The following is a 12,142-nucleotide window of genomic DNA, read 5'->3' on the forward strand; positions in this document are numbered from 1 at the left end:
CTATTTGGAAAATCCCAGAAATTTAGGTCAGATTCTAGAGAGCCAGAAAGATCAATCTTGGATTTCTTTGGAGGTAGAGGAAATAGGGGAAGGGGGTCTTCCATGGGTCGTTTTCCTAAGGCTTTTTCTCTTAAGTTTTGAGAGTGATCAGAGAAATCTCCCTGTGAAGAGGCAAAACCCTCAGAGTGGTCGGACCCTAGGTCTACTTGTTCTAGGGCATAGAAGGGGGTTTTGCTTTAGAGTGGGTACTTTTTCTGGCAGAAGCAGAGGGATTTCTGGGTTGTTTGGCTAATGAAGGAAAGTAGTTTGATCGGAGCTTTGGAGAAGGGTTTTCTAGATGATAGAGATGAAAGTGACTGAAAGGGGTTCTCCGACTTAAGAAGAGAAACTTCTGACGGTTGAGTATAGAAAAGGAAAAGGCGTCAATTGAAGGGACGCAATAATTGGCTTTCCAACTTTGAACGATGAACTGATGTGAAAGAAGAAAAAATGAGAGAGAAAAACGGAGGCGTAATTAATGCATGAGTAAAGGACAATCATTACACCTGAAGTATCTGCAGTACACATAGGTCCTATAGGTTATTAGTTAAGCAAGTAATGGCAAGTAATTTTCTTAAAGCACAAAATCTATCCTCTAATAATAGCTTAGTAAAAATATCTGCTAACTGATCAGTAGTTCCAACAAAAGATATTTCTATATCTCTCTTAAGAACATGATCTCTAATAAAGTGATGCTTGATATCTATATGTTTTGCTCTAGAATGATGCACATGATTTTTTGAAAGACAAATAGCACTTGAATTATCACAAAAAATTGTATAGGTTTAAAAGAAAGTTCATAGTCACCCAGTTGATGGGACATCCACAATAATTGTGCGCAACATTGTCCAATGGCAATGTATTCAGCTTCAGTAGTAGATAATGCAATTGATGCTTGTTTTTTACTATTCCAGGATATCAATGCCTTTCCAAGTAATTGTCATGTACCACTTGTTCTTTTTCTATCTTCCTTATCACCTACAAAGTCAGCATCTGAAAAATCTTCTAATTTAAAAGAGTTAGAGCGAGGATACCATAGTCCATGAGATACAGTCCCAATGAGATATCGAATGATTCTCTTCACTGCAGTCAGATGAGATTCCTTAGGAGCTGACTGAAATGTGGCACATTTACACACACTAAACATAATATCCGGTCGACTTGCTGTTAGATATAGTAATGATCTAATCATTTCATGATATTTAGTTTCATCAACAGGGATTCCCTGTTCATCTTTGTCTAGATTTGTTGAAGGACTCATTGGTTTGCTAATGGATTTTGCATTGCTCATGCCAAATTTTTGAATCAGTTCCTTTGTGTATTTGGTCTGACATATAAAGGTTCCTTCTTCAGATTGTTGAATTTGGAGTCCAAGGAAGAATGTTAGCTCTCCCATCATGCTCATTTCGAATTCGCTTTGCTTAAGATTTGAAAATTCCTTGCACATAAGAGGGTTAGCACTACCAAATATAATATCATCAGCATAAATCTGAATAATGAGATTACCTACTGATGATCTTTTAATAAACAGGGTAGTGTCTACTTTACCTCTTGGTAAGCCATGATCAACAAGAAAAGAACTAAGTCTATCATACCAAACACGTGGAGCTTGCTTTAGTCCATATAGTGCCTTAGTGAGCTTGTATACATGGTAGGGAAACTTTGAATCTACAAGCCCAGGCGGTTGTTTCACGTATACTTCTTTCTCAAGAAATTCGTTCAAAAAGGCACTTTTTACATCCATCTGAAACAACCTAAATCCTTTAAATGATGCGTAGGCCAGAAAAATTCATATGGATTCCAAGCAAGCTACTGGAGCTAAGGTTTCGTCATAATCGACTCCTTCCCGTTGTGAGCATCCCTGAGCAACTAGTCTAACTTTATTCCTTACGACCTTTCCATCCTCGTTCAATTTGATTCTGAAGACCCACTTTGTTCCGATTATAGAAACATTTTCAGGTTTGGGTATCAGATTTCGCACCTGATTTTTATCGAACTAATCTAACTCTTCCTTCATTGCTTGAATTTAACTTGAATCTTTTAGAGCTTCCTCTATCTTCTTTGGTTCAACTTGAGATATTAATGCAACATTTTCTTTCTTTTTGAGAGCTCCTCTAGTTTTCATTCCTTCATTTGGATCCCCTATGATGAATTTTTTAGGATATTCAGGTTCGTTTCTCCATTCATTTGGGCGCACTACATTAGTAGTCGACTCGATTAGATAATATGGTACACTGCTGCTGATTTCATTAGTTGACTCTATCGTAGCAGATATATCAGTCGACTCTTGAGATTTGCTTGTCTCCTGAATTTCTTGAGCTTGATCTTCATCACCTGCATTAATTCCTTTCTCGACCAGGGGATTATTTTCATTGAATATAACATGTTCAGATTCTTCCACACATAGTGTGCGTTTATTATAGACTCTAAAAGATCTACTATTTAATGAGTAACCCAGGAAAATACCTTCATTACTTCTTGCATCAAATTTACCAAGGTCGTCCTTACCGTTATTGTGAATAAAAAACTTACTTCCGAAGGGATGAATGTAACTGATATTGGGACGTTTACCTTTCCATAATTCATAGGGAGTCTTCTTCAGAATGGGCCTTATGAGACATCGATTGAGAATGTGACATGCTGTACTTACACCTTCTACCCAAAAATAATTTGGCAGTGAATGATCTAGTAACATGGTTCTTGCCATATCTTGGAGGGTTCTGTTCTTTCTTTCTACAACCCTATTCTGTTGTGGTGATCGTGATGCAGAGAAATTATGAGTATATCCCTGATTATTACAAAAATCTTCAAATGCTCAACTTTCAAATTCTCCTTCATGATCACTCTGAATTATTGAGATCAGATGTCCCTTTTCTCTTTCAACCTTTTTGCAGAAAACTTCAAAATTTCTTAATGTTTCATCCTTATGAGATAAGAAAATTACCCAAGTGAAACGTGAATAATCATCAACAATAACAAAGGCATACCTCTTTCCTCCTATACTAACAGTTATAGTAGGCCCAAATAAATTCATATGAAGCAATTGCAAAGATTTAGAAGTAGATACAATATCTTTATTTTTGAAAGAGTTTCTGGTCTGCTTACCAATTTGACATGCATCACATATATGAGTTCTAGAAAAATTCAGTTTGGGTAGGCCAACAACTAACTCGTGTTTGGACAATTTTTCTATCAAATGCATGCTAGCATGACAAAGTTTCCTATGCCATAACCATGGATCATCAGACATAGACGTTAACCAAATATGATCATCTATCTTTTCAAAACCATCAAGGATATAAACATTTTCATATCTTTTTCTAGGAAGGACTGTTTTATCTTATTCGTCTTCAATAGCACAACTTGTTTTCTTAAAATTTACCTCATATCCTGAGTCACATAGTTTACTTATGCTCAGGATGTTGTAGTTGAGTCCATCGACGAGATAAACTTCAGTGATGTCACAGTTGTTATTGAAGGGAATTGTTCTAGTATAAATTATTTTGCCTTTTGAGTCATCCGCAAACTTAACGCTTCCTCCATCAATTTTTGTAACTTCTTTGAACAGGTTTTTGTCACCTGTAATATGGCTGGAACACGCACTATCTAGATACCATTTTCCTTTTCGGCTTATTCAGTGGTGTTCCTGCAAAAAAAAAAGTGATTACTTTCTTTTAGGTACCCAAGCTTACTTGGGTCCTGGAGGGTTAGTATTGCTAGATTCAGAATTGTTTTTTTGGTTTCCAAACCCATCCTGAAACTTTTGCTTTATGAAAGCAACACAAAGAATATTTGTGTCCACTTTTGTTACAGTAGTGACACGTAACTTCTGATCCATCTTTAGGTCTTTCATTAGTGTTAGTACTAGTGGATTTTGTTCTGGCTGGTCCTTTTCCAGTTGACTTGTAAGTCGTCTGGTTTGACCTGACATAACTGTGACTGGTGGATTTGCGCAGGCCATTAAGTTGCATTTGTAATTCCTCAAACTCTTCTTGAAGTACTTCTTTTTCAATTTCACATACTTCATGCTTGAGTTTCCAGTCTTTAACCTCTTTATTTAGTCTCTTAAGCTCATTCATCATTTTTTGAGACTCTTTCAAAGTTAAATCAAGAATATCCTGCAATTCATTGTATTTTTCACAGTCATAAGATATTACCTCACTTGTTTCACCTGGTGCCATGAAACAATTTTCATTTTCGTCATCTGAAGTGTCCTCATCTATCCAGCATCCTAAGGATTTGTTCGTTTTGTTTTTCAGAATCGTCATGAAGCAAAGATTTGATGTCTCTTCGTGGTTTGAATTGTCCTCATCACTCCAGTTTCCAAAAGATTTGTTCTTGTTAAAGCCTCTAGAAATTTTTATTTTTAGTCTGGGCACTCAGCTTGAATGTGTCCAAATCTTCCACACTCATAGCATTTTCCATCATTCTTGTCTTGTTCGTTGTATTGCTTGGATCGTCTTGGTGGAATTCTTCCTTTCTTTGTATTTCTGAATCTTCTCATTAAGTCATCCATGGTTCTCGATAGCATAGCAATCTCTTCTTGTAGAGCTTCAGGATCATCATCAATTACATTTTCAGCTATTTCAGTTGAAGCCTTGAATGCAACTATTTCCTTTTTTTTTCTTGACTAGTCTTCTTGAGATGTGTCTTTCCAAAGGCTATGAGTTCTCCTTATAGTTCATCATATGATAATTTGTTTAGATCCTGAGATTCCAGTGATTCTACTTTGGTCTGCCAAGTAGTTGGCAGGCTAATTATTTTGTTGAACCTGACAAACATCTCTTCAATAGATTCTCCTTCTTTCATAGAGAAGAGTTTGTAATCATGAACCAACATGTTAATATGTGTTTCCTTTACTTTGTTGGTTCTTTCGTATGTAACCTCAAGCTTGTCCCACATTTCTTTGGTTGTGTCACAGCTAGAGATTTTCTCATATTCTTCACCACTTATAGCATTGTGAAGCAGATTTCTCACTTTATTATTAACTTGTACCACTTTCATTTTCTCTTTTGTATATGAATTTATATCTCCAGGATCAACAAGTGGTGGAGTAGCAGCTGGTAAGGGATAGTTCCCCTTTTTGATAACTCTCCAAACTTTAACGTCATAAGTCTTGGCAAAGATCTCCATAAGCACTTTCCAATGAGAAAAATATTGTCCATTGAAGTATGATGGTCTAACTTGTGAAGTTCCTTCCTGGAAGAGAGCTCCTATGATAACTTGATTTTCCATGATCTTTTCTCACAAGCTGTTAAGCAAAAAGTAGAATGTGAGCCTTGCTCTGATACCAATTGAAAGTACAAGATGGGGGGGGGGTGAATTGTATATTTTTAAACTTAATCTCTATTAGTTGACTGATTTGTCAATTAGTCGACTAGATGCAATAACCTAACAGTTATAATAGCAGAATGTAAAACACAAAAAGTAAGTATAGGAATTAAAGACACCAGAGTTTTATACTGGTTCAGATTCAATGTGAATCCAAGTCTAGTCCCCTTGGGTTGCAAGGGAGTTCTCTTTATTAAGTGCGTTTTTCCGAGTCAATGGAAATGACGTGATGGCTCAGTTCCTATAACACTCGTCTCTTTTGATACAATGCATCGCCAATGTTATACTCTACTTTTTTTCTCTGACTTGTTACACAATAGACCTTAGAGAACTACAATGTTTGTATGCAGTAGAACAAAGAGAGGATTTTTGGTTTGATCAAGGTATATTTGTCTGAGGCTTGATGCTGAGTATAAATACTTTGGTGAAGATCGTTTGCTGACGAGACTTGACAACCCAAGAGATTTGATCCTTGGAAAGAGATTGATTTTTTCCAAGAATAAGATTGCTTGCCGTTGCTCTTTCTTGATGAGAGGAAATTAACAGCTTTCCTTCTACAATTGTTAATGATCAGGGTTTACTCCTTGATTGTTGGTCCTTCCGAAATTAGCCACTCAGCTGCTCTTCTCACAGAATCTTCGATGTTTTTTGACTGCTTCAATCTTCCGGATTTGAATGTGCTGGTCTTGATTAATGCCTTAAGTTTAGGCTTGCTTGATTCTTTCCATCGCAGCTGTCCGTAATCTTTACTGATTGATTTCTTTCCTTAAGTATCCAGATTTGTTGACTGATTCGTAATCTTTGCTGATTGATTTCTTTCCTTAAGCATCCAGATTGACTTCAGCAATCTTGTAGTAGCTCCTTGATTCCGTGTTCTTCTGTAATTGATTTCCTGCACAGATATATTATTTGAATCATTAAAATTAGATCTAACACTCACCATCCCAACCCCATTTTACCCCTCCTCTCCCGCTAGGGGCAGAGGGAGAGTAGAACCTACGGGTCCGGCCGAACCAGTGGTTTTGGTTCAAACTATGTCTTTATCTTAAAAAATTCATTCAGTATGTATAAATTATAAATTTAGAACCCAATAACTTAAAAGATTTAGAATCCCGAACCCATAAATTTTAAATTCTAGCTCCGATCCACCTCTGTCTCCCGCCACATCACTTCCCATTCCTTACCCATTGAACTCTGTTTCCTTCTATCATTTCTTGTTCTCTCTTCAAAACCAAAGCTTGAATGCATTATATTTCGAATTACTACGACCATGTTGAATGTGAGAAAGCAGATGCTGGATTATAGTACGTACCCAAATGACAGACATTGTTGTAGAGATAGTAAGAGAAGATTCTGCACTTCAGATCTTCAATTAATTAAGTGTTTTAGGAGGTCGAACTGCCAATTTATAATCTCGTGAAAGAATATAAAGCCTCATGCAAATTTTCAAGTAGAATTGAAACTTTTTATTAGCATACTTGTTTGCGTGACTAAACGCTAAAAGTAATTCTTAGGTGTGGTCCAAGCTGGCTAGCTAGTCCCTAATCATTTTTGAGAATGGAGATATGCATAAATGAAAAGAACTAGGCAATTTTACACTAATATTTTTGCCAGAACATTCAACAAGAAATGAAGAATCTAAGGTCGTGGGAGAAATAGGTAGAGAGTTGATGAATCATGAACTGGACCTGCAGAAATGCTTGAAAACTGGATTTAAAGGTGCACCACACCTACCTCAATTCATCACAAAATACCGACTATTTGTCTTGAAAACTGTAGTATACGCCTCGAATAGACTTAACTTATATATACTTATACTATAATGAATTTAGACTAAATATTTTAACATGTGTAGGTAATTAGCCTGTCTTATTTTCAAATTACTAATATTGTTTTTTTTATGAACGATTACTTGTAGTTATACTTTAGATAACGTGATACATATATAGGGTTTTGCTAACCTACTACATGGTTGTAGTATTGTATACATATTTGCTTTCACTTAAATGTCCTCACCAGCAAACCAACCATACATTAATAGCAGGGGCAATATTGTCTTTTTACAAAAATCTAAACCCAATTCTCCCCTTCCTTTTCTTCTCGGTGGTGTCCCTGATCTGTTCTTCGACGGCGTCCCTCTCTGTTTTCTTTCTTCATTTTTTTCTTTCTCAACTAACTGCAAAGATAATTTTCAAGGAAAAGAGGTGCTGGAAAATGGAGGAAAGAAAATTATTTAGCTCAAATATATAAAATATTTTGAAGAATAGAGATTGTGGTTTGTCTTTAGGGAAAGAGGTTCATTATCGGTTGACCAGTTTTATGCTTTTGGGCTGCCGCTGATGTCACCATTGACGAACAGATGCCATTGTTATTTGCTGGGTTTGTTTCATGTTTTTTTTTACTTCAAAAATCTTGGCAGAAGATATAAAGAATCCAAAATATTCACACTAAATCTAAAGAATCAAAATCTTAATTCCTTTGGAGACTATCTAAAATTAAGAAGAGAAATGATAGAAAGCAAAAAGATTGCAAGAAATTCAGATGCATCAAGCTTTTCTTAGTAGAGGGAGAGAATCAAATGGGAACTAGGTTTAGGTTTTGGTGGAAAGACAAAAATATCCATCTCATTTATTCATTTGATGGTACGGTGTTAGGGTTTTTTTAAGAAAGCAAATATGTATACAATGCTAATCTATATATATATATATATATATAAATAATTAAACTCTGCTTGGATTGTCTTTTAGAAATGAGAAACCAGCTCAGATAATTATTGATACACTTAGCTCTCATATAAAAAGTATTCTTGGGCATTATTTTGTTCCATGCCCAAGAGTACAGATAGAGTAGCACTAAGACGTACCAACGCCTCCATGATATCCCTACTATTCTTTTCGAAAATTAGCTAATTTTATAGTATTACTTATATCAAAGTTAGCTCAAAGCCTCAAGCCTAACGCTTTCAAGCTCTTTTAGCACCTTTTTGGACGACCCAATCGTTCTGGACGGCGAGATAGATTCTAATATCTTTTAGCTATCTTGATAGACATTTCCAAAGAAATGATTGACAGAGTTTATAATGGAATTTGGTGAATACTGACTACATTATTTAATGGCTTTGCTAACCCTTTCTCTGAAATCTGTGTGTGTGGGGGGGGGGGGGGGGAGTATGAATGTTAATAAGAAAAAATGTTAGGTTAATTTTAACCCTGCTGAAGCAATTACAATTTAATAAGATAAAATAGTAGTACGATACTACGCTCATTAGTTTGCGTAATAACTGCAGTACGGCCACCAGGGCCACTAATGGCTCCTATATTTGGAATGATGCATATTACTTATATATAATATATTTCTTTAACTAAAAACAAAATTAAAAAACATGTGTTGGGGTTTCAATTTCATTGCCTATTTTTCTCATACAAAATGTACAAGCTAGTTCGCCAATGTAATTTGATCATGCCCAACTATGCCTTATAAAAAGGATTAAGCGGTCGTTGCAAATATAATTCAGTTTACAAGTTTGGAGTCGAATTCTACAGAGAACTAAGGCTTAGCTATTGCTGTTCAATATCACCAAGAAGACAAGGTTGAACAATTCCTAACTTATAGTAGATATTAAGATTCTTGTGTTTAACTAATTAACTAACAAATTAAAATAGTAAATTAACAACTAAAGATACTAAGGGTTAGAGACAAGATTCAGCAGGTCTACAGTTATGATTTCCTCTATTGTCGGAATCCTTCCCGCTACGTTTTCTATAAATTCGTCTAAGTATTCTCTAACGATCATGAGCGTTTTGACTGTCGTAACTCTCTCCTGAGCAATTACCACAATTTACTGGACATATTTTCCCAAATTACGCTAGTTGGCATTATGTACGATTCACTCGGATCGCACCCAAGGTTTCGTTATCCCTAATCCCACCTTTAAACCCTATGTATTGATCCCTCATATATGTTACGAGTGATGTTGTTCAACAACTACCTAAATATGCACTCTCTCCGAGTAATACACACTAAATAGACACAGTCGATTGAGAGCTCTTCAACCAACCACAATAATAACGTAGTTGAACAAATAGAGAAAATACTCTAGTCAAAGCAGTTAAGCAAAGTTAAGGTCATACACTTTAAGGTACTCAAAGGGGCTAACTACGATACATCAAAATTAGGCAGGTATAATATACATATCTGGCTCAACAAAAAAATGCCTATATCACTTCCAAGATTGAACAAAACTACTATTTCGCTTTGCAAACATACGGGGCAAGTTCTAGACATCAAATGCAATGCATATAATAACACAAAAGCTTACACACATGACACATAACTCACTCAGGATTGGACTCATGAAGACACTCTAGTCAAAGTGGTTAAGCAAAGTTAAGGTCATACAATTTAAGGTGCTTATACAAGAGTCAAAAACTGAGCCTAAGCATCACAACCAAAGTACTAACTATTCTCGAGGAATAACAAAGTCAAGAGATATTGCTTCAATTCAAAACACAACACAATGACTCTTATTCCTTAAAAAAAACTAACTACACCCGGTTCAAATAAAACCCTTGGAAAAGAACCGCGGCACAAAGAAAAATCAAGGGGTAATTGCTACACTACCTAATAAAAGAATTTTCTTTTTCTTTTTCTTTAGACTTAAATCCCACAAGAAAATTATCTAATAGATCCATCGTCGGGAACAATCAAATATTTTTTTAAAAAAAACAAAAGCATTATTCAACTAAACTAACACAACTAAAATAACATAGAAAGTTACCTAGACAATGTCCTCACCCAACACTTAAAATTATGCATTGTCCACAATGCACACCATAACTATTAAGAGAGTAAAAGAAACTCCCTGGTAGGCCAAAGACCGAAGCACTAGCAGCTCATGGGGTACTCAGACTTCTCCCGGACTTGGTCCTTCGTGCGGGTGCCTCCCACTTAGTTCCAAACCATCTGGTTTGCTATTGCATCTTTCCAATAGCTTTGTTTTCCATGTTCCTAGAAAATTAAAAATTGAAACTACAAAAATAATTTATTTAAAAAAATACTAAAAAAAAAGAAAGCAGTAAAGTTGGGTTGCGTCCCAACAAGCGCTTGATTTAACATCGCGGCACGACGCGAATCACTTTCTGCCTCCACTTTGAACTTATGAATTGGACCCCAAGTTTTGATTTTTCTATATGATCATGCTCTTGGGGCAATACAAATTGTTGCGAGCCAAAAATTAAATGATACTTTATGAACTTTTTGGCTTTCAACCGAGGAGTGTCACTTCGCTCAGACGGCCTTGAAAATTTCAGAATATAGGGCTCATCTACCTCTTCCTTTGACTCTTGCATTGGCTCACACAGATCAGTTTCCATTTCACCATCTGAACATAATGTAGAGAAGTGTTTGGAATAAGGTCCAATGCGCTCAAATATATTAATTTCAAGATTTTTAACCTCCTTAACACCAATCACACTAGGGTCAACTAAATTTGTATCTTCAACGTCCCTGGTTGACTCTAGTATTACTTCTTCAACATCGGCATCCTCAAATTCTAGCTGGATAGATTGTTGGTGTTCGACTCTGACCTCCTCCACTAGCACCTCAATTTCTGTATCTAATTCACGCTCTTCTTGGCTACTATCCATAATATTGGCATATTGAGCATTAAAAGTTTCAACTAGTTGTCTCACTTGAGCCTCCAAGTTGCGAAAAGTTGTATCTTTCCTTTGTACCCACAGTTGTGTCTCATTATTTTTTTCCACAAGGCACTTTAGAATATCTTCGATCTTCTTCAGGTCAGCTTCCTTAGGTTCTTTGTTCATGTTATCCTTACAAAAAAAAGAAGAACCATCAAAGTAAGGGGCAGGAGAAAGATAAGAAACATAAGCACAACCATGAAAGTGACCATCTTGACCACTACACATATCTCACACATTCCATATATAAGATTGAGTTGGTGCATATAACTCACTCTCGGGAATATTTTTATAATTTATCCCGGGGTGGTTTCCTCCACTAAATGCATAAGGAGGATAAAAAGTAGAATTACCACCATCAAAACTTTCATAATTCCAAGATGCCATATTTATCAAATCAAATAAAACCAAAAAAAATATAAATAAAAACCAAATAAAAAAAATAAGAACAAAAGTTCAAACTTGAAACCTAGCAATATGTACACCTATAGCTACACTGTTAGTTCCCCGGCAACGGCGCCAAAATTTGATCACGCCCAACTATGCCTTATAAAAAGGACTAAGCGGTCGTTGCAAATATAATCCAGTTTACAATTCTGGAGTCGAATCCCACAGAGAACTAAGGCGTAGCTACAACTGTTCAATATCACCAAGAAGACAAGCTTGAATAATTCCTAACTTATAAATATTAAGATTCTTATGTTTAACTAATTAACTAACAAATTAAAATAGCAAATTAACAACTGAAAATACTAAGGGTTAGAGACAAGATTCAGGAGGTCTAGAGTTATGATTTTCCATATTGTCGGAATCCTTCCTGCTATGTTTTCTATAAATTCGTCTAAGTATTCTCTACCGATCATGAGCACTCTGATTGTCGTAACTCTCTTCTGAGTAATTACCACAATTTACTAGATATATTATCCTGAATTATGCTAGCTGGCATTAAGTACGCTTCACTCGGATCGCACCCAAGGTTTTGTTATCCCTAATCCCACTTTTAAACCCTCCGTATTGATCCATCATATACGTTAGGAGTGATTGTTCAACAACTACCTAAATATGCACTCTCTCCC

General features: G+C 35.9%; 1 protein-coding gene across 1 annotated transcript; it reads right to left on the reverse strand.

The window, feature by feature from the left end:
• Positions 1 to 4,405: 4,405 nt before the first annotated feature.
• Positions 4,406 to 5,274, reverse strand: LOC138879547 (uncharacterized). The gene is made up of 2 exons (XM_070159163.1): positions 4,768 to 5,274; positions 4,406 to 4,654 (listed from the first exon to the last, which is right to left on the reverse strand). The coding sequence occupies exons 1-2, from the start codon at positions 5,272 to 5,274 to the stop codon at positions 4,406 to 4,408; spliced, it is 756 nt and encodes a 251-aa protein (XP_070015264.1).
• Positions 5,275 to 12,142: the final 6,868 nt, after the last annotated feature.

Source organism: Nicotiana sylvestris, chromosome 10 (assembly GCF_000393655.2).
Source record: "Nicotiana sylvestris chromosome 10, ASM39365v2, whole genome shotgun sequence".
Classification (NCBI taxonomy): domain Eukaryota; kingdom Viridiplantae; phylum Streptophyta; class Magnoliopsida; order Solanales; family Solanaceae; genus Nicotiana; species Nicotiana sylvestris.